This window comes from Emydura macquarii, unplaced genomic scaffold, assembly GCF_026122565.2.
Source record: "Emydura macquarii macquarii isolate MOO-44397 ecotype Brisbane River unplaced genomic scaffold, CSIRO-AGI_Emac_v2 contig_2768, whole genome shotgun sequence".
Classification (NCBI taxonomy): domain Eukaryota; kingdom Metazoa; phylum Chordata; order Testudines; family Chelidae; genus Emydura; species Emydura macquarii.
Genome location: NW_027132905.1, coordinates 15,719,711 through 15,743,104, shown reverse-complemented (window position 1 = coordinate 15,743,104; position 23,394 = coordinate 15,719,711). Strand labels below are relative to the sequence as shown.

Here is a 23,394-nt window from a genome sequence, read left to right as displayed (position 1 = left end):
GCTATCCCCTCAGAGGTTATTTTGATCAGCTAACGTGTTAAAACTACAGCTCCCAGTGTACATTGGGATTTTAATAAGAGTTAGAGGATGTGTATAAAATATATATTTTATTTTCCTAATGTAGACCTAGTTTTAGGCAGGCAGGATGGTGTGCGATCAGTGGGGTTGGTGTGCTCAATGGCACTTGTGTGTCACTCCAACTCCCATCCTTGTGCTGTCTTACATGTGTGTAACAGCCTCCCAACGCCAGATTGCCAGCCTTCTCATTCAAGTCCTCATTCAGCTCACACTTAAAATCAAGTTCGTTAAGGTCCCAATCCTGAAAGTTGTTCCATATGAGTGGATATCTATGATGAGCCCCACAAAAATCATGGGGGCCTGTGTAGGCTCAGGGCTTCTCCCGCACAATGCTTATTGCAGGTTTGGGACTTAAGGAACTTCAAACCCAAGGCAACCATTTTATCTAGATTCTTCAGTATATTTCCTTCTTTAGGGCTGTCTTCTAGATTGAGCTTTCTGGGGCAGGGACTATGAGGGGGAGGGACATGCATGAAGAGGTAAGGATCTAGATTAGTGGATCTCAACCTATTTACCATTGTGGACCGCATATGCAGTTCTCCATCTATTATGTGGGTCACATCCACACAATATATATAATACTTTTGTGGCCCTGAGGATGTCACATGGGCTGCAGCCATGTGCTGATTGGTCCACGATTGGGCTATAAGTGGCCCGCATGCTGCAGGTTGAGATCCTCTGATCTAGAGGAACTCATTTGAGGAGTGCCTTGAAGATGAGAGGAAGTGCAAAAACCATACTGTACTCAAATTGAAGAAAGATGTGTAGGGGACATTGAGGGGGCAGGAGAATGGAAATGACTGGTTTTAGATTAAATAGCTCACCCCTTACTTTCTCGTGTGTGTGTGTGTAGTTTTTATAACAGTAAAGGTCTTGCTAAAACTCTAAAAAGCCACAATTAAGTGATTGAAAAATATCAAATGAAGCCAATAAAAGTCTGTCCTTAACTCACCTGGGGGGTGTCTAGGTGATGCAGATGTTATGGCCCTCTTATTCAGAATAGTGGGTGACCTTTCATGCAATATAACAGAATGTTGCAATTTTCTGGTAAAATGAAGTGAGTTAAGGATGAAGTTTCAGCCTTCATTCTGAATTTTCTTGGGTATAAGCCAAAGCCTTCATGTTATTTTAACTTAAATTTTAGAATAATTCAAGAACAAACACTAGGCTAATCAGTGAAGAGGAAGCTGTACAAAGTAACACTGAAATGGTCTTACTTTTTAATGCTAACTATATAGACAGGTGATCTTTTATTCAAGAGCCAGGAGACTGACTTTCCACCACTAGTAACTGCTTCCTTAAAGAAGGCTTTCTTTGAACTGAATCTTAGTGAGCACTTTTGCAAAGCACAGATTTCTCTAAAACAAATAATGTAAGTCAGGTACCGAATAATGCTTTTTAAAAAGTTTTTTCAGTCAGACATTTCTTCAGCCTCCCTAAAACACAGCACTTCCCAGAAACATCCCGGTAAAGTGCATGAAATACTGGGACATGATGGGCTCTGAGCCCAACAGGCAGACAAGTTTTGTGTTTACATTTCATTGGAATATCTTTACAAATAAAATAAAATCTGTGGCTCCTAAGGAATGTTTTGAAATGTCAAAAATAGCTTGGATTAGATTAAATAGACGTGGAAAACTACAAAGGAAAACGACCATCCTTTTAATAAAAAAAAAGAAATGGAATCCAAGTATTATGCATGCTGAGAGTAATTTTGAATTTATCTTGTATTTCCTCTTTTTTGCTTGCTGTGTGAGAAATACTGTAGGTTCTCAAAATCTGCTCAACAATATTCTGTACTGGAAATGCTTATGGCTAGTTGCTGAGCTGCATTTTTATACAGGCAATGTTGAAAAAATGTGGCTTGTAATGATGCAAGTGGCGAAGCAGCAAGGAGTCTGCTGACTTACATCTCTGCGTCACACAGGCCCTTCGCAGGAATTACAGCTATGTTGAATAGTGAGTTTTCAGGAGTCAGTGCACCAAATAAGTGAGTTTGTATATACGTTGGTTTTGTTAGCAATTTACAGACCACAGGATTTTATGGTTTTATAGGCAGGGTACACTTTGAAAATACTTTAGGTTCTCTAAATCCAGAAAAGCTTCTGAGCTCTCTATCCAGTATGCAAAGCAACTGGCAAGTTCATTACATGGAAAAAAGCTTATCAGCTTTTCACTCATTTGAGAACTATAGGAGCATCTTAGATTTCTTACTTCAAAAAAGCAGTATTAATTACCATGCAGAAATTATACATTTTGTAAGGGCCCCAAAATGTACTAGTTTATGGCAGAAAATATATGTTTCAAGCACTTGTGGCTATATTCTCAACTGAACACCAATGCTTAGCTATACTTTCTCATTGGGATTACCTGTGTTGAATATCCCCATGAGAAACGGATCAGTGATGTAAATGTAAAATAAACACTTAAATAAACTGGATTGAAATGCTTTCTTCCACATGGGTGAAATACCCATGACTTGTAATGGTTTTAAAACATTTAGATGCTATAGCTACTTGTGGGTCTGCAAGATGAATTCTGAATGAAGAAAGAAAATAAAACTGGTGATATTTTCAGAGCTTTTATTAATACTCTCCAGGAAATTCTGATTTTTGGAACAATTGTTTTCTTACCTGTTGGGGATTTACTACATGATTTTTTTTTTTAAGCGTAAGTTTGAGTGGGGAATGATTTTTGGGCATGTTTTGATAGAATATCATCTAGAAACTAACAAAGATCATCTTAATTATTTTGGCAACCAAAAAAGCGCACACACAAAAGTGGAGGGAGCACAGTAGTTGAAGCTACCAAGTATATTAATCAATTTTAATAAAGTAGTGCATAGGTTCTCGAACAGTGGTCCATAGATTTCTGGAGGTGTCAGAGGGCAGTGGCCCACAGAGCTGTTATGCTTCACTATGGTTATCTGTCAATCTTGCAGCAGTGAAGCTTCCTGCTAGTAGTAACCTAATTAGGTTTTGCACAGCCTTTTGGCAACCTTAATTAAAAACAAAAAATCATGAACCTCTTCTATATCCTATATGTCTTTGTCAGGAGTTTCCATGTAAATTTAACCATGATCACATTTAGGAAGCACTAAAATTGGGAGGGGCAGGTAACATCTAGAATGGCAGAATCAAAATGTCAAGTGACTTTAGAGCATAGTACAATGAGGGATGATCATTACTAATAAAGTAGCACACCCGGGGAGAGCAGTAAAGAACATACATTCTAAATAAGGATGTAACCCAGAAGCTAAAAGAATTGTATTAAAAAGCAAGTCTCTTTACTGTGCTTATCTCCTTTGCAGATGTAATGTTAATTTGTGTAACCAAACAACTGAGCGGTGCAGGGAAGTATGGGATTGGGGTGTGTGTGTAGATAATGTTGTAGGCACCATTTTAAATGGTCTGCAACATGGAAAGGCTTGAGCCACTAAGCTAGTATAAAGGAGATGAAACTAGATCTTTTGGTCCTTATAACAATGTTTGAAAGGATGTTTTCTTTCTCATTTAACATGCAGCAAGGACATATGGGAGAAGGCGAGGTAACAATATTCCTCTTTAATTTTCTAATGTTGACAATGTCTCATGGCACAAATAGCACTAAGCTGTTAATAGAAAGCAACCTAAAAAGATAAGATTTGAAACCATCACTTTAATCCAAGCTTACTTAATTAGTTTGTCTGCATGCTATGGTAAAAATTTTAATTGAATGAAATATCTCCCCAGAATAGTAATACCTAGGTTGAGATAATCCTATAGCTAAGTGTCATCTACATGAATTACTACTTGGGAGAGAGCTAAGACGTTGTTGTTTTTCCTCCTATATGTTTCTGAATGACAACTCTGTATAAGTGATTCCTATTATTATTTGTATTTGAGTGCTGACCGTTGTCTTGGCACAGCATAGCTTATAATGAATATGGGCCTTGTCTCTTTGGGTTTACAGTCAAAGGCCCTGATCCTGTAAACATGCATAGTAAGTTTTTGCACATAGTAGTGTGGTTGTGTTCCTCATGACCATCTAGGTTATTTGAAGTTACTCACAAGCATAATTGTCTACATGATTTGGGTCTTAATAGACAAGGCAAATAACAATGGATAATGCACCAGATGATAAGGAAAAAACCACTGTAAAGCCTTGAAAGCTATAATGGTAGAAACTTAATCACAAAAGTGGGTTTGATTGCATTTTGTCAGTTTTCAAAAGGATTCCTTGAGCAAAAGACGTTAAAAATAGATAGTTGAATACTGAAATTAAGATTTGATCAGTATTGAATTATTTAATTTTCTGAATGTATTAATTCTGTAGATTAAGGAAGAAAATTGAAGTGTGATCTCTATTGGACTTGGATATTTGCATAGAAAATGTCCTAATTTCAGAAGTGGTCAAATCTGCAGTCTCTAACCATTTGATTTATTTTAAAATCAAGTAAATGTATGCAACCTATTTGTCATTCCAAATGAAGGATAACAAAGGAAGAGAAATTGATCCCACTGATAACCATTTTTATAGATACTTCTGTCTCAAAACTATAGTGAATTCTGAAAATATCATCCAAAAGCAAACTGTAGGCAAATGACAAGTTATTCTAGAAGCCTTAACATATCTCACATCTATTTTGCTTGCTTTTCTAATGTGTGTGTTAGTAGAGAACTGGCCAACATATGTCATGACTCTAGTTATTGTATGTTGTACCAAAATATAAGGAGAAATATTATTTCAGGGATCAGTTTGTGTGCATTCATATGTATTGTGTTATACAACAGCATTTGGAAGTCAAAAATCCTTACTAAAGGAATGTGCGCAAAAAGTGTTATAGTAAAAGGACATGTTACTGTCTCAATAGCAGAAGAATGCTTGCAACATGTTTAGTTAGAAAACGAGTATATGAATGAATCTTCTTGTATAATATCTCAGTAAAGTTGATCTGCTCCAAGAATGACACAACATAACTTAAATGAGTCTTCAGTCGTCGTTCACAGGAAATTGCAGTGGGTTTTACTGCTTTTATCAAAGTATTCTTGTTATCTACAAGTGGATGACATGTGATTTAAGTGTTTTGATATTGAGTGATCTACAAGATTAATGTATTCAGCTGGTGTGGGAAACTTTTTTTCATCAGTAGTGTGAAATTACTGTGTGCATGTAAGAAGTTGTTCTTGGAGAAATGGTATGCGTCCTAGATTTTTAGGTATATACATATACAATCATGACAGTCCCTAAAAGTAGTTATTAAGCTTATATAATATTTCTGTGGCAAGTGTTTTTAAAAAAAATATGACTTTCATAAAAATAGGCAGTAGAATTAGGCAATAGCAATTGCAAAACTTCTCAAAAATGAGCTAAGATGAGTTCTAGCTATGGAAAAATTATGGATTTGCAGGTCCTTTTTAAATGCTGTTGATTTTGTTACAAATTTTCAATAATAAAAAATACTACATCTTTCTGTAGCTGTGTAATTAACTATGCATTTGGATTGTTGTAGAACTAGAAATGGTAAGGTTACATGAAATAAGGAGTGATGATCATGTTTAGTTTTCCCATTACTCATTAAAGGGGAACAGTACAAGAAGCAGTACTGCTAATAGCGAAAATTATTTCTTTAATAATATTTAAATGGTATGTTCTTTGTCCTATTAGTATGGGGTTTTTTTCCCTTCTTTTATTCTAGGTCAGTCTTCACTGTTTCCAATGGAAGACGGGTTCTTGGATGATGGACGTGGGGATCAGACTCTTCATAGTGGCTTAGGATCACCGCATTGCTTCTCTCACCAAAATGGAGAAAGAGTGGAACGGTATTCCCGCAAGGTGTTCGTAGGTGGACTGCCACCAGATATTGATGAAGGTATACTCAGAAACAAGTGCAGTCAAAACAACCCATGTTGACTTAATGATAAACTGTAGAGTGGACCCTCTTGTTAACAAGCTAAAAAATTATTATAACAGGAAGGGGGAAATACGTTTTTTTTACAAATTGTTGGCCAGATCCTGAGTTGCACTGCTGTTCCCATTGGCCCTGTCTGTACAACTGCTTTGTTACTGAAAGATTAAAAAAATGAGTTCTTACCAGGGAATAGTACTTAGGTTATGAATTGGAGAATGAGGCGTTGTTAAGCTATAATATTTGTGGGATAAATCTGTTCTTTCTCCAGCCTTCCTTTTAGTTGTATATAGTCCAGACCTAGACCATAAAAACAGGGAGATCTGTTTTAGGGAGCTGGCCATGGTAAGACCTTCATGTTTATGAGATTATTACAGAAATGTTCTTTGGTCAATAGCTGTGGTCTTGACAGATGGATGCAATTCTCTAAATGCTTAAGACAGTTGTATCTAATCTAGATCAAAATCTTTCAATACTGAGAAAATACAAACCTTCTTACAGAAATAAATTGGTTTCTATAGTTCTTATTAAAAAGACGCTAACTTTTTCATTAGGGGACAAGATCAGTAGGTTCATACCTGTTCTGCCTCTGCCTTACAATAAGTGCATAAAATAAATACCATTTGCAAGTGTCTCTTTTAAAAAAGCTGTTTTTATGGGTATTTTTTCCTTTCAAAGTTGTATCTTTTTATAAAATGTTCTAATCCCCAAATTCTGATTCTTGTGTGTCTGTATCTTTGGGAACTAGATTTAAAAAAAAAAAAAAAACAACCATGAAAACATGCAACAGTTTGAACATGCATATGAATATTATTAAATCACTTGGATCATATGTTTCAAACTGTAAAACAACTTAGTTCCTTACCTTTTAGCTCTCTCTCCCTCATGAAACCCACCCACATTTTAAAATATTCTTCTAATAGGCTTCAGAAACATAGAGTAGAAGTAAACAGCCAATTTTGGCTCTTTATTCAGTTCCTTATATAAAATATCACTCTACTCTGTGGCAGCTTTTTGGCAGTGGTTCTATCCAGTGGTAGCCTGTCACCCTGGTGGATGGTGAGGACTGAGTCAGAAATCAATGCAGAGGCACTTAATCTTGGTGAGAAGCCAAGAATGTGTGGTGAATTCACCACCAATGTTGTGGGAGGAAACATTGCTGTGTTTTTGTAAAGAACCACCCATGATATGCAGCACTTAATGTTGCAGAGCTCCCTCTGACAAAGGAATCTTGTGTCTCATGATGTCTAAGCATGAGATGCTGTGGTTAGAGCATTGTGGCAGTTGCAGTTGAAAAGTTAATGTTCTATGGATTTTTCCTAACCATAACATTATTTAATCTAGACTTGTTTTATTTCAGTCAGAAAGATTGTAATATGTTGCATTGTAGTGTGACAGTCTGACATCCCTGTCAAACGTAAGAGCTACTTTCACCATGCTTTTAGCAATTAAAAGGTCAAACAGAACAAGACATTTACAGTATAACATTCTTGGAGAATGTGTTCTTTATTCCTATGTAGTGTCTTTTTTTTAAAAAAAAAAAAGGTTTTTTTACTTTATGCGACCAATTCATTTTGTGTAGGACCTAAACTTACCACAGTTGTGTTGTGTTGCCTTTGTTCAACCTGTGCTGACAGGATAAGTCAGTTCCCACAAGGCATGTACTGTGTTGTGTTTTCCTTTCCCCACCCACTCCCAAAAATTGAACTAAGATAAGGACCACAATCCATGTAACTGAAATCCACTGAAAATTTTTAAAGTCTCTCTGACCCCAATTCAGGAAAACACTTAAGTATGTACTTTAAAATTAGCCACACGTTTAAATGCTGTCCTGAACGGAGGTCTATTTTAAGTATTCCTATACAGTTAGATGGGTCTCTCTGTGCATCAGCGTGTAACAGACACATTACCATTGCAATATATATTCCTGATAATCCTTGGTGCACAAATCAAGAAAACTGTCAATACCGAGGTCTGTCAACTTTTGTCCCATTAGAAATATCAGCAAAAAAACCCCTAGGGTTGGCCGGATTGAAAAGCACAAAACTGGTGACATTTTTCCAAGTTTTTAACAATTAATTTAAGATGGATGGGAAAACCCCCTAAACTAATTATAAATACATTATATAGTGTAATAAAAATAGCTGATAGAGATCAGTCCTGCAGTCACAAGAACTGTCTCAGGTTAGAGGCTGGGACTCTTGCTCAAGCACCGTTGCTCTGCCCTCTGTCTCTCTACTTCTCTACAAAATTGTCAGTGACCCCCGTGAGGGAAGATTGTTGTAATGTCTTTGAGGGAAGAGATCAGTAAAATAATATAAAATGGGGGAATCCAAAAGGTTACATTGTAATTTCTGCAGAAAAAATTACTTAGTGTGATGAAGGGATGAATGATAAAACACTGGGAAAACATTTGTCTAGGTATTTGTAATGTACTGTAGCATCTAGATGCTAAACGTAATCAACTCAAAACTTTCAGATGCCTCTTCAGTAATAGGAAATTTTATCCCTACTTGAGCTTTTTACACAGGTGTTTCTTGTTTAGAGGCTTCTTATTGCTAGCAACCAATCTACTGAGTGGAGAAAAATTATGCAAGCTCAAAAAGAGCAATGCAATACTTAGTGTAATGTTTTTACAGCACTAGCAATTAAAAATCATCCTAGCAGAATATTGACATAGAAGGAGGATTTGAAATGGGTGCTCTAATTGTTTCCTGTTACAATAGTGTATGTGCTCTCTCTATTCTCTCCTATAGCTATTACATAACTGCATTCTGCAAGCATTACTGTAAGTTAGTCTGAGGTCAAGCTCAGATAATGCAGACAGATGTGGCACAAGCATGTGATGTGAACAGGGTTGACGGGCCTTGTGATAGACCCTTCCCTTTTCTCCAAACATTTTTGATTGCATGGCAGATTTGCAGAGTTTACTGCTCAGCAGTCAGTCAAGGATTCGGATTTTGAACTCTTTATGTGGGAGAATGCCTGAAGCTAGGATATGGTAGCTATTTAGATTAATTGATTTCATTCCTGTGACTTAGTGGGCTGCAAGCCTTTATAACCATTAATAAAGAGGCAAAATCTTGATCTTGGAACTGTTTTCCTCACTATTTAATGTGTGTTCTGACTGGTCATGAAGATTCCCCTTCCCTACGTAAATGTTCAGCTGTCTGAACCTGTTAAGGTTGCAGAATATGTGTTTATAGGTTAAGACAAAATATTACCAAATTACCTGAAATCCAGATTCTCCAGGGGTTTTATATTCAATGGGTTTTAACTTCCATTCATGCTCCTTTTTATCCTCCCACTCCTCATTCCTCAGACGAGATCACAGCTAGCTTTCGTCGCTTTGGTCCTTTGATTGTGGATTGGCCGCACAAGGCAGAAAGCAAATCCTATTTTCCTCCTAAAGGTAATTATCATGATGTTAACATCATTATTTTAAGAACCCTTGCGGAACCAGTGACTGTATTTTTCAGTGTGAGGATTTGAAATGTAATATTCATTATGTAAAAGATCTTGGTTTACTATCCTTTTCTATACCATACTGAAAATATCCCCTAAAATAATGATGTAACTCGAATCCTGCAGGATGTTGCAAGTTGGTGGACTGCAGAGCAATGCATGATTATACACATTTAAAATAATTAATCATACCTTACTTCCTGTCTTTGACTCAGCCCTTTCTTTCTCTGTGCCTCCTTCCTCTCATTTTTCTAATCTTTACTCTGCCTGACCTCTTATATATCAGATGTTACTCCAAAAATTAAAAATTCTGCACATAGTATTTTAAAATTTTGTAAAATTCTGCATATTTTGTCAAAATAACAATATAATCACATTCGTTTCCGTTATTTTAGTAATTTGTTTCAAAATACTGGTCAGCAAGTATGTCTGTAATAATAAAGACAACAAAAAAGATTCCCCCAGGAGTAGAGAGCTAAAGAAACCCCTATGACAACCCAGTTCCTGTGTCTGTTATGCTTTTGTTGGGCACCTCAGTCTGTGGTTGTGTCACATGCCAGCTGGGCACATCTTGGAGAAAAACTCTGCCCCTCTCATCTCAGACACCCACACCCCCAGAGCCCAGCCATGAGCCCCCACCCCCCTCCGGCCCAGACACCCTCCCTTCCCTGACCCCCAGAGCCCAGCTGCGGGGTGACCTCCTCCCCCCTCCTCCCCCCCCCCCAAGCCCAGCCACAGGGAACTCCCTGGCCCAGACACTCGTACCCCGCCAGTCCCCCAGAGGCCAGGGATCCAGAGAGAAACAGCCTGATGCACATAATTCTGCATTACACAGTGGTGCATAATTCCCCAGGAGTAAAGTTCAAAATGTTAAGGACTAGCTCTGTGTAAGAGGCAGCACATAGCTAAGCAGCCCCCAGAAGAAATTGTACCTCACATTCACAACTCTGCTATTCTGGCAGAATGGAGCCACGGCACACCTGTTTCCTTCTGCTCACTTCCTACCCACGAGTGTGAAGGGGATAGGGAGGAGAGCATAGTGAGCACGTAACTCTTATTTTCCCTCCTGCCTTTTGAGGCATGCTGGGAGGCTGCACAGGGGAGTATTTGTGTGGATGTAGGTATCTGTTTACCCCTTATGCTGCTGCATAATCATGTGTCATCACCCCCACAGTCTGGCCCTAAATAATTGCACTAAATATTATAAACCAATAGAAAACTAAATCTCTGAGAATCTCATTGGGAATCTTGCAAGTCATCTTGTTTTCTTACCTAGGATATGCATTTTTGCTGTTCCAAGATGAAAGCTCTGTACAGGCTCTGATTGATGCATGTATTGAAGAGGATGGAAAACTCTACCTTTGTGTCTCCAGTCCCACTATCAAAGACAAAGCGGTAGGTAAAATTTTCAGATACTTTAGAGTTGGTATAAAATAAGGCTATAAATTGTGCACTTCAGATGCCTTCTGTATTTGCTGACTTCAGCGATTCATACCTGACTTGCCTTAAGTCTTTAAAGAAAGAAAGATCAGTTTAGTAGACTGGCATCTCTAAATTCTTGTTTAATTAATCTTCAGCTCCTCATCAGTTATGGGTGTTGTATGTTCATCATGGATTGCATTATCTAGTTACATTTGATACTTCCAATTGGCAAGTATTTGCTAGCTTTCAACTGTGTGGATGCATTGTACATATTGTATGTTTATAACCAGATATTTTAACTTTATTATTGTAACATAGAATTTATGTTCCACACAGTATCTCATGAAATACATTTCTTTGTAGAAACAGTAGTGTCCAAAGAGGATGGTATGTTTATGCATTATGTACTGGTAGTGCAGTGACTATGGATCCAAATCCTAGCTGACTCCCTCTCATTTCAATGGCTCTGAGTCAAGACCCTCTGTTGGCAAACAGCAGCCATTGTTGCTTAGTAAATAAACTAAACACAGCCTTGCATCTTGGAACTGTTGTTGAGATAGTGATTAGCCTGATGCCTACAGTACAGCTTACTCGGTCAGAACAACACAAATAGCATGATATATGTGTACTTATAAAGTTTATATAACATGGTTGGATTGTGATAATGCATCATATTAACAGGAAGAACTTTTGTATATCATACCAGTTAAATAACAAGAGAATGGCGAAATCACATCTGTTTAGCCCACTGTTAATAGATCATATTGGCATTAACTCCTAATTGGTAGTTGATGCACAGTTTGAAATTGAGTTTGAAGTATAATCATTGATACCATTTGAAAGTTTTTACCATCGGGGAGGCTACATTGTAACTGACAGTTTATATTGCTAAAATACTTACCTCAACTCTTAATCTGAATTAGGAACAGTAAAAAATTTTTTCTGGCCATAGGTTCAGATAAGGCCTTGGAACCTCAGTGATAGTGACTTCGTGATGGATGGTTCACAGCCACTTGACCCACGAAAAACTATTTTTGTTGGAGGTGTTCCTCGGCCATTACGAGCAGGTATAGTATACGTGTTGCAGCCTTTGGCATGTTAATTCTGGCATGCTGTGCAATCAGTCTTACTGCTTTGGGGGAACACTGGGAGTTATTTCAGCAAGACATCTCAGGAGAAGTTATAAAAGCATGTTAGTGTTTGATAAATGTAGGTATAGCTGAAGCTATATAACTATAACTGTAGCTAGAGACAGAAGAACAAATAAAAATGTACATCCAATGCTTAAAATGTTAGAAAGGGGATTTAGAAAATAAAAATCTATCTGTGTGTGTGTTGTTTTCTCCTTTAGTGGAGCTTGCAATGATAATGGACCGACTGTATGGAGGGGTGTGCTATGCTGGAATTGACACAGATCCTGAGCTGAAATACCCAAAAGGAGCTGGGCGGGTTGCATTTTCTAATCAACAAAGTTACATAGCTGCTATCAGTGCCCGCTTTGTTCAGCTGCAGCATGGAGAGATAGATAAACGGGTAAGGGCTAAAGCATATTATTTATTTGTTCGGTGTCTTCTCTAGAAAGAAATGTCTGTTTCCATGTAAATATTAGTGTGTTATTGTGAAGACTGTAAATGTTACATACACACTTACTGCATGTTTAGATTTAGATTGTGCCATGAAAGCACAGCCCAGAAAAAGAACAGTGCAGAGTCACCTCCCAGTGCACCATGGGCTTCAAGTGCTGGTCCCTATGTGGATTTCATACATGGGTGCGCATGTGTGCCATGTGCTGGAGCTGAACTGTTAGAAGTAGTCGTCTCTGTAGACCTGTGTGTGCGTTATGCGTAATCCATGTGGTGCATCTGAGGTTTTATGAGATTGCACGGGTCAACAACTCTCTCAGTTCCCGCTTATTTCTGCATGGCCAGAATTGGAACACCTCTCCTCTTCACCTTTCAATCTGCATAGTAAAAAATAAGGTTTTAATAGTTTTATCGTTGTAGATAGATTTTGTAGTAAGCTGTAGTTATCACATTTTAGGCTAGTCAGTCTACTGTTGTTTGATTCCATCTGGGGCTTCCTACCCGTTCCAGGGGATTATGCCCTGACAAGTCGGGTTTAAGAATTGCGCTTCATGCCTATGACTCTTCTCAGTAAACGACGAGCACCAATGCAGTCTTTACTGTCTTGGTGAGACCCATGGTGTCACCTGGTGCTCCATTTGCCGATCCTTCCCATAGTGAACTCATGAGGCTAGAGAACTTAGACTACATAAACAGCTCATGGAGGAGGCAATGTGTCCATGTGCACACTCAGTGGTGGCACCGACAGACCCACTGGAACACCCATCTGCACTGGCGGTGAGTGTGTCCCCCACTAGGGTGATGCTGGTGGTACTGCTGGTGCTGGCTAAAACCCATTGTGCTCATAAGAAGCACAGCCATTGGCACAAGGGTGGATCCCCAAGAGGGACCACTTCCAAGCACAGCGTTACCTCTTGAGCTGAAATAAGCTGAGTGAGAAGTTGCGTGCTGAGACAGCAACATCTGCTCCGAAGAAATCTAAAGTGGAGCGGAAGACCAAACATCAAGACAGACAGGAGTCCTATACTGCATTGACCACCAGTGCACCACCAGAACCCCTGGCTCCATCCACTCTGCCGGGTCTGTCCGGCTGCTGATGCCCAGAACTGTGCACATTCCCAGTACCATGTATACCAGGCCGACTTTTGCCCCTGCTGCTCACAGCAGAACTGCTTCTCCTCTTGAGGACTCTGTGCCACAGCACATCATGCAGCTTCTATCTCCAGTGGACGAACTGCTGCTGCTATTCCAAGCCATCCAGTAGATGGTTGATGAGTCATCATAGACCATACCTGCATCACTGGCTCTACTCGCTCTGACGGCACTGCCCGTTCTGGAACAGTAGTCAGATTCAGATTGGTCCTTGGTACTGGGTCCGACCTTTTCACTGGCATACTCACATAGCCCACAACCATAACACCTAATGTACTCACCAACGTGTCACCACCAGCGGAATAGTGGTTCTGATCCCACATGGCCTGCTGGTGTAAATGGACCAGTATGCTTGGTCCTATTGGTGTCATTGGGACCCCTATTGTGGCTGTGGAGCACCACAACCTCCCCAGCACACATCTTCATCAGAGTACTGTCCCTCCCTCAGTTTGAGGAATCACATGGTACCATTATGCCCCCGCCACCATCTCAGACTCTGAAGTGAAGTCCTACTCCTCTAGGCAATGTCGGCATCAGTCAGAGAGGTGACACCAAAGAATTGAGACAGCTCAGCAGTTCCCCATCCTTGGCCATCACAGTGGCAAATGCCAGCTCAGTGGCTTTTTTGGAAGCAAGGATGGCAAGGCCCCACACCAAGGGCAAAGGATGTGAAAACACTGGACTTCTTCAGGAGAAGGGTGTACTCTACTGGGGGGCTCCAACTCTGTATTGTGAACCAGCAGGCAGTGTTGAGTAGATACAATTTTAACTCATGGGGGTCTGTGTCAAAGTTTTTGGAGTCTACATCATCAAACTCCAGGGCAGAATTCATAGCCCTGATAGAGGAAGGCAAGGTGGTTGCAAGGGCCTCGCTTTAGGCGGTGCTGGACGTGGCGGCTGCTGCAGCTCGCACCATGTCATCGGCGGTAGCGATGCATTGGAGCTCATGGCTTCAAGGCTTGGGCCTCCCACAAAAGGTCCAGCAGATGATCCAGGACATTCCCTTTCAAGGCCTGGGACAGACTCGAAACTGCACAGCCCTAAGGTTTCTCAGGATTCTTAAGCCTCCATGCTCCAGTGCCTAGAGGAGGCATTTCAAACCTCAACCCCTACTTCAGTTCTACCAATCCCAACCCAGACCAGAGTATAACTGTAAAAGGGGCAGGAATTAGAGGAGAAAATCCTCTTAGCCTTCTACCAACCAAGGCCCTGGACCAGCGAGAGAATTCTCCAGATCCAAACAGAACTTTTGAGGGTGTGCTCGAGGACGGCGTACCAATTTAGGACTCTGATCCTTCACCCTTATTCTTTTTGGACCAGTTATCCCACTGAGTGAGCCCAGATCACGTTTGATTGCTGGGTGTCATGCACAGTAGAACTGCGATACTCCCTTCAATTCAGTTTCCCTCACCCTCCCTGTCCCTCTTCAGGGACCCTTCTTACGAGCAAATTCTAATTCTAAAAGGTGCAGGCGCTCCTAAAGATCGGTTCCTCGGGAGCTGAGGGGCAAGAGGTTCTACTCCCGCTACTTCCTAATCCCGAAAGCCAAAGGTGATCTCCAACCCATTCTGGATTTACAAAACCTCAACAGATTCTTGAAGAAGTTGAGGTTCCGCATGGTCTCTTTGACCTTGATTATTCCCTCCTTGGATCCAGGGGATTGGTATGCTGCCTTAGACTTGAAGGACGTGTATTTTCCCATGTCGATCATTCCAAGTCACAGAAGATTTCTCCAGTTCATAGTCAACCAGACCCCACCGCCAGCTTGCAGTACTTCCATTCAGCCTTCCTGTGGCACCTCGAGTGTTTACCAAGTGTATGACGGTTGTCACTGCATTTCTGAGGAAACGGAAGGTGATAGTCTATCTGTACCTCAATGTCTGGTTGATCAAAGGTCACATCAAGGTGCAGGTGGAAGCAGATGTAAAATTGATAAGGTCAGCCTTCTCCAAGTTGGGTCTCCTGGTCAATGTACAGAAGTTGACCTTGATGCCCACTCAGAGCATAGAGTTCATAGGAGCAGTGCTAGATTCAAACCAGGCCAGGGCTTTTCTTCTGGAATCTCGATTCTGGACTATATGCTCCATCATAGAAGAGTTGAAACAGTACCCCACCGCCACAACCCGAAATTGCTGGGACATTTAGCAGCATGCACATGTCGTTCAGCATTCCAGGCTACATCTCAGACTACTCCAGGCTTGGCTAGCTTCAGTGTATCATCCATCCCGAGACCACGTATATAAAGTAGTCTCACTCCCCCCCATGTTAGAAACCCTCAATCTGCAGTCAGTCTGTTTCTGCCCACCTTACCCCTCACTGTCGCTGACCACCAATGCCTCAGCAATGGGCTGGGGAGCTCATCTGGAAGGGTTCAGGACCCAAAGCTTCTGGTCCCAGGCAGAGCTCTCACTCCACATCAACATGAGAAAACAGGGTGGTACGCTTGGCCTGTCAGACCTTCCAAGCCCACCTGAAGGCAAATGTGTATTGGTTGTGACAGATAATACAACAACGATGTTCTACATAAACAGACAGAGTGGAGTATGCTCATCTCTTTTTTGAGCCAGGAAACCCTCACACTGTGGGACTTCTGCATAGCTCATTCGATTCACTACTGCAATCTCAGTATTTCATCCCTGGGTTGCAGGTCATTTGGTCTTAGCCAACCCCATTGTGGGACATTTTCTTAAAGGTCTAGACAGGTTATACCATCAAACGCATCAGCTGATTTTCCCCAGTGGGATCTCAACCTTGTACGGTTAGGACTGATGTGTCCTTCGTTTGAACCTTTAGCCACATGCTCACTTCTCTCTCTGTCCTTGAAGGTAACCTTTCTAGGAGCCATAACTTCGGCCAGGAGAGTCTTGGAACTCAGGACCTTCTTCTTCAAAGTTTTCTTTAAAGAGGAGGTTAAGCTGTGCCTTCACTTGGCTTTCCTTCTGAAGGTGGTGTCACAATTCCACTCAAACCAGGACATATACCTTCTGGTTTTCTACCCAGAGCCACACACCTACAGCCGAGAGCAGAGGCTGCATTTGGACGTTATATAGGCCTTGGCTTTTTATATCAAGATGACTAAACTCTTTAGAAAATCAACACAGCTCTTCATAGCAATAGCAGACAGGATGAAAGGCCTTCCGGTATCTTCACAAAGAATCTCTTCCTGGATCACGTCATGTATTGGAACATGTTATGACTTGGCGAAAATACCAGCCCCAGCGCTGACAGCTTACTCCACAAGGGCACAGGCATGTTTGGCAGTGTTCCTTGCTCAGATTCCAATCCAAGATATTTATAGAGCCTCGATATGTAGTCTGTTCAAATCTTTGCAGCACACTATGCTATTACTTCAGTGGGCTCCAGAGCCGACCCTACAGATGCCACTGGGGAAACATTTTCCAGCGACTGAGCATGTGGCGCACACAAACCTACTTGGAACGGACATTCTCAAAGAATAACACAGTAGGTTAGTAACAGTTTTTTCTGTTCTGGCCTCAAAGCCTGTGCAGAGAGATTTGAGCATGGCACTGGGAATCAGGAACTCCTTGGTCCTAATCTTGGCTCTGATGGGATTCTCTCTGTGGTTTTGAACATATCACTTAAGGCCCAGTTGTGCAACCTGCTTGCATAAGTGAGCCTTTGGGTGAATATTCCCATTGAAATCAGTGGGACCATTCATCTCAGCTAAGTCCTTGCTATTATGAATAAGGGTTGCACAATCAGGTCTATCACCTCTGCCTCAGTTTTCCCCATTTGTGATTTTAAAAAAAAGGGGGGGGGATGATAATAGGTGCTGGGAAAAGACCATTTTGAATGTGCAAATGGTAAATAAATGCTGAATGTTAATGTTACCAAGTTTAAAAAAACCCACAGACTTCAGAGATTAGCATCAAAACACTTATATTCTTCCAGATATCCAGTTCTAGTTACACTGATTGCATATTTATGACCTTCTCTGAAACCTCAAAGGGTTCTCTGCACTATTCTTTCACTTAAGAAAAAGGAAGCTACAGAGTGTCGATAGGATTTTCTTCTCCAGCTTTCTCTGTTAAACAATAAGGGTGGCAAGAATACAATTTACATCCGTTCATAGCCTCCCCTTACATCTTCCAAAGGGAACTTGTTGGCTCTGTGGTCAGTTGTTCTATTTCAAAATGAAACTGATAGTTTTGCTGGCTAGTTAGATATAGATTAAATTCTCAATGGTGACTGGCTTCCTCTGAATGCAGCTGAGAGGGGGATCCACAATGGAGGTGATGCAGCTCCCTGAATTTCAGGCCTATTCTATCTTGGCCCGGTCCCCAGTGTACTTTAGAGCAGCCTTCTTTATGCTCCTCCAAAATATGCCAGCTGGTGGGTCCCCAGTGCGTCATCTTTAGCTGGGGATTGCAAGAGTGTAGCATGCTCTGACCGTGCTCCTTCCCCACCCCTCCTGTTCCCTACGTAGGAATTGGCATAGGAACTACCTGTATAGTAGTCAAGACTCTTCCATACCAAGGCAGTCCTCAGCTAGGAAGATCTTTGTTCTTTCTGATGTTTTTCCTGTGCCACAAAGGGGCTAGATTGCAGCTCAGGATCTTGTCCTTAACGTCAGTTGTATAGTTGTATTGTGTAGTCCGTCTTGTTCTAGTCCACTCATAGTGAGATCAGTTGCATCTTCTACTACTGACTGGACTAAGGTGAAGTACCAGAGGAAGATGAAACAAACTAAATATAGCTTTTTTTTTTATTTAAAGTGTGAATGAAACTCTCAAATAAGTGGAAATTGGACTTTGGACTTCCCAAATGTTTGAGTGTTTAAGCTGCACTCTTACGGTTGAGTAAAAAAAAAAAAAATTATATTCCAGGCTGAAAGGGAATTTTGTGAACAATAATGCCTGTTACTATATTTAAAATAAATCCCTATCATCCTCCTTTAATTTTAATATCAATCTGTTCACACAAGTTCTGGAACAAAATGGAGTTGATTCACCCTTGCACTGACAACTGCTTGTGCAACATTGATGTTCAGCAGCTAGTTCCTTTCATAAACTGCCTCTCGACGAAAAACAAAAAACCACAAACTACTGAATCATCAACAAATGTAAGAAGGGAGCAGAATTGTTTTCAACAAACAGAACTGAAAGAACCTGTTTATTTTTCTGTCAGTCCTTGATGCCTACAATCAGAAATATAATGAGAAGGGGAAGGACTGTGTTGTTTGTGTGTGTGCGTGTGTACCTGCCACCAGAGAACCTTGATTAGGGCATCAATGTCCTTCAACAATATAAATATTAAAAATAACATCCATTGAGAGCATTACCTGCACAGTCATTAAGGATTGTAAACTTTTTTTTTTTTTTGAATGCAGGTGGAAGTTAAGCCATATGTCTTGGATGATCAGCTGTGTGATGAATGTCAGGGGGCCCGTTGTGGTGGAAAATTTGCTCCATTTTTCTGTGCTAATGTTACCTGTCTGCAGTATTACTGTGAATATTGCTGGGCTGCTATCCACTCACGCGCTGGCAGGGAATTCCACAAGCCCCTGGTGAAGGAGGGAGGAGATCGCCCAAGACATATTTCATTCCGCTGGAACTAAAAGATTACTGCAGTGCTCATATGCAGGCCTCAAAATAAGTGCACTCTTCTGTTATCCTGATTTTTTTCCCCCCTGACCCTCCCCTCCCCGCCATCCCCCTTACTCAAGATAGCATGTCCTTTTGTAGTAGTCTGTAATTTAACAATAATATAATGAAAGAATGACCTATAATATAGGTATTTTGTAGAATCTTGTCATTGAAAACTGTATTGGGAACTCCTTTTCGTATTGATAACATGTTGCATGTAAGTTACATTCTCTTGTCTTTGGTACCAAGAGGACACTTACTTCATGCAACATTTTCTTAGAGGAGAGAAAAAAATGTTAAGAGAAATGAAACAATAGAGTATTTTGGTTTTTTTAATTAAATGATTGTTAATAAAAACATAAGAATACTTTTATTAAAATAACCATGCAACAGTAACACTATCAGTCTTGTTCTGACACTCCCCTCCTTTGCCCCCCCAAAGGGAAGCCTGTTTTGCCTTTTCTTAATGTTAAACTTTACAGAAATGGAAGAAGCTAGCAATTGCCTATTGACAGGAAAGAGCATGTTTAAAACAACAAAAATGCATGAGCAAGGTTGAAATAGCATTATAACAATTACTTTTCTTTGTGTTAAGGGTTTTGAGGCTGAATTTTTAGCACAGAATATATATCTCACCATGTCTCCCACTTCCAACCACATCCAAAGTACTAATTAATAGGCAGAGCTTAGTATATTTTTTATCAAAACCGTTACGTTCAAGGTTCCCAAATGTAAAAGTTGGGCAAAGTTACTACTGAGGGGATTGGGTGGGGGAGGGGGAGGGGTGCACTTATTTATTATTTTTCTTTAAAAAGAGAGAGAACTTAATTGTCTGGTTACTGCCCTAGGAATCCTACCAAAGCTAGAGTAATAACAACTAGTAAACTGGCATTTCCTCTCCTGAAGGACAAATGTATAGATTTTATTTTTGATGGTTATATATAACTCTATATCTTAATGTACTAACATTCATCAGGGGCCAGCCTTTGCTCTCCATTTTGACATGAAAAATAAGATACCTCAAGGATATCACTGATTTTATCTAAGTTCTGGTATTCCACTGTATCACAAACTAAAATTGGCTGCTAATTGGTTTTACTCTTGGATGTAAAGTCAGTTTTAATATCCTCTAACGTAGCTAGCTGTAAGGTAGAAAGCATCAATAGGACAAAACTAAGTAGTCTGTAAGTCTGTTTTGCACTATTTGCTGAACTAATTGTGTAAATCTGTGCAAAGAGGCATATGCTAATATTTCTCTTCCTGTAGAGAGAATCCTAAGCATCCTTTTCTTCAGAACTTAGCATGGGGAAATAAAGAATTATAGGTGTCTGAAGTGCCAACATTGCTAAGTTAATGCATGCTTTATTATAAATAAATTCCAACTTGAGAAGCATTAACACAATATATGTTGAATGCTTAGGGGTGAGGTGGGGGTTTAGTTTGAAATAGTCTCTTGATGCTCTGGCAGGGGCGTAGACTTCCAAAACATGATTTTAACTAATGCCCTGGTCAACTTTTAAAATGTGATTGTATAGCAGTGTCCAAAACAAACCAATCCAATGGCAATCTTCTGAACTGTCTGACTGGCATGGTACCATCCTAGATTTCTCTCAAACCAAAGATTTGCCTCAGCGCTGCAGGAAGCATCTACTCTGTGAGCCCCTTGTAAGCCCCATGATTATCTTTATGAGAAGCAGTTTTTATTTTCAATACAGGCTTTAATGAACTGTACCTTATTAAGTTCCAAAGGTCAAAATGGAGACATTTGCTGTCTACTACTCAAGTAAAGAAAGGGAGCTGCTTTTAATGAAATCCCTGAAAATATTGACAACAGTAATGCAAATGGAGAGTGCTCTTGTGTAGATTGTCAGGGACTTTTTTTCTCTGAAGTCCATAATTGTAGTTGGAATGTTCCTTTTAATTTTTTTTAATGCTTGTTAGATGGCTTGGGGTGTGCTATTGTGCCGATCCTATCCAGTAAACAGGTGAGATGGGTTACCATTACGAGAAATAACACTGTTTGAGAACTAGCTTTGAATAATAATTTTCCCTTTGTACATGACCTGCTGAATTTCGGTACAGTGTTTTTGTAGCTAACTTATTTTGTCATGCACATAATGTATATTTGTTATGCACTACTTTTGTATATCTTGTTTTTCCAACAGTGAGCATTTTTAGGCACACTTTTCACTGACGGGATATCTCTTTATGCAATACCTCAATTTTTCATATTGCAAAGAGTAGCTTTTTGTACTTTTATTACTGAGAGATCTTCATATACTTCATTTTTTAATATAAATAATTTTAATAAATTTTATTTTCTTATATTCTGCTTTTTATACATTTCAGTGCTCTGCATACATTTTGAATTATGGATGTTGTGCACTGGCAATGCTATTTTAGAATCTGCAGAGAAAAGAAAGCATGTTGCTTAAACATCTTAGCCCAGCACCATGTATTTGGTGTACATATAATTTAAGAAATAGTATATGTAAAGTTGAGAATTAAAGAAGAAAAACAGCATGAAAGTGACAAATGACACTTTGTCTTTAGACCCTCAAAAATTAAATGCATAAATGTAGTGTAGAAATTTAAAAGTAAAGTAACATCAAAATTGTCTACCGCTTCTTACTAAGTTTTTAAAAATTATACACAAATGCAGATGTTTTTGGTGAATGTTTAGCCATTTTTAATATTAATAACAAATTGATGTTAGGTGTTTGAGGCAGAAATGTCTGCTCTTTTAAATTATATTTAAAGAAATAAAAGCAAGCCTGCTAGGAGACAGGCATGTAATGTTAGTATGCATGACTAATGTAAGAAATTGTTATTCTGCTAATATTCACTTGTGATTGTGTGACAAGCGTGTTTACAGATTATTTGGTTACACTTCAATTTACAGGGCATAAAAAATTACATATATTACTCTGTACTTAGATAGTGATTACATGTCCTTCCGATTACATGGGATTTGTAGTTGGAGTTACCATGTCACTCCAAACATAATTAACATGCAACTAGTTTACAGATTTTAGGGTATCACTTCAGTTTGCAAAGAGGTTAAGCATGTAGTTCTGTCACACTAGCATGACACTGGCCATGTATTTACAATGTAGTTACAGAGTAATTACATGGTTATTTTTGCAACGTAAAATAAAGTGTTACTGATTACTTTATATGTAAAGGACCCCCACTGCCCCGTGCTTTTTGGTATAGTATATACTTCTCCATACACAGACCTCTGCAGAATGCAAATTTAAAACTTGCAGTGAATGAATTTAGCGTTTTATAAGGATGCTGTTGGAAAGACTTGATAATTCACCCCTTTTGTTTTTGAAGAGTTAAAACCTTCTGTTAAAAGGTGATTTAAAACTTGAATGTGATGAATTGTGGCAAGTTAACTTCAAGTTATGTGCAATACTTATTTCAGACTTCTGGAAGATCTTTGCAGTGTAATTTTGTTTTTGATTACAGACATTTAAAAATGTCATTTTCTACTGTTCTAGTAAATCCTCTTTCTTGCTGGTGTTTCTAAAGAAAAGAATCAGAAATCAATCTTTCTACTAATGTAAATTTGAGATTATTTTTAAAAAAAGGAATAAAAGAGGTTTGGTCATTTGCTTTATTTTATTATCTTATTTTAAAGCTACTGTGATTGATAGCATTGTAAGAATTGGGACAATATTGTATTCAACTGTTTTATTTTTTATATTTTTAAATTTTAAAGTATAATTAGTTTTTATAATTTTCATCAGATTTTTTTGTTATATTTTTTGGATGTGAAACTTTTAGCAAGTGGGTGTCTAGTTTTTACTAATTCCTAATATGTTTTTCCCCCAATGTATTGCTCATATTATCAGAAGGAAAAGTTATTTAAGTATGTCAGTTAATTGTACTACTTGGCTGAATTTCCATATAGTTTTTACTGTGTATGGGGAGGTTGTAGTATTTATTATAGCATTTTAAATAAGGGTAATTCATTTTTTATTAAAGTAATTTTCACATTTAAGTTCATATTTTTGTATGTTCTACTCTAAGTTATATAACACAAGTTACTTTTTTTAAAGAGTTCATTTGTTGAAGTGCTAGTGGAAAATTAATGTTATTAAATAGTTTGCAAATGACTATTTATACCAGTATGCATATAATTTTTAAATATTTGTAATGTGAGATGTTGAATGAATAAAACTTTTAATTCAGA

At 39.1% G+C, this 23,394-nt stretch overlaps 1 protein-coding gene across 3 annotated transcripts in view; it reads left to right on the top strand.

The window, feature by feature from the left end:
* CPEB4 (cytoplasmic polyadenylation element binding protein 4) overlaps positions 1-23,394 on the top strand; it is a 59,082-nt gene extending 35,688 nt beyond the window's left edge. For 2 of the 3 annotated variants that reach the window (XM_067567303.1, XM_067567302.1), the window contains 7 exons: positions 3,602-3,625; positions 5,756-5,929; positions 9,288-9,377; positions 10,707-10,825; positions 11,805-11,919; positions 12,204-12,385; positions 18,938-23,394. In XM_067567303.1, coding sequence (XP_067423404.1) covers positions 3,602-3,625; positions 5,756-5,929; positions 9,288-9,377; positions 10,707-10,825; positions 11,805-11,919; positions 12,204-12,385; positions 18,938-19,165 — 932 coding nt within the window. In that variant the 3' untranslated portion in view covers positions 19,166-23,394. The remainder of the gene's footprint in view (positions 1-3,601; positions 3,626-5,755; positions 5,930-9,287; positions 9,378-10,706; positions 10,826-11,804; positions 11,920-12,203; positions 12,386-18,937) is intronic. The other variant, XM_067567304.1, reaches the window with a different exon arrangement.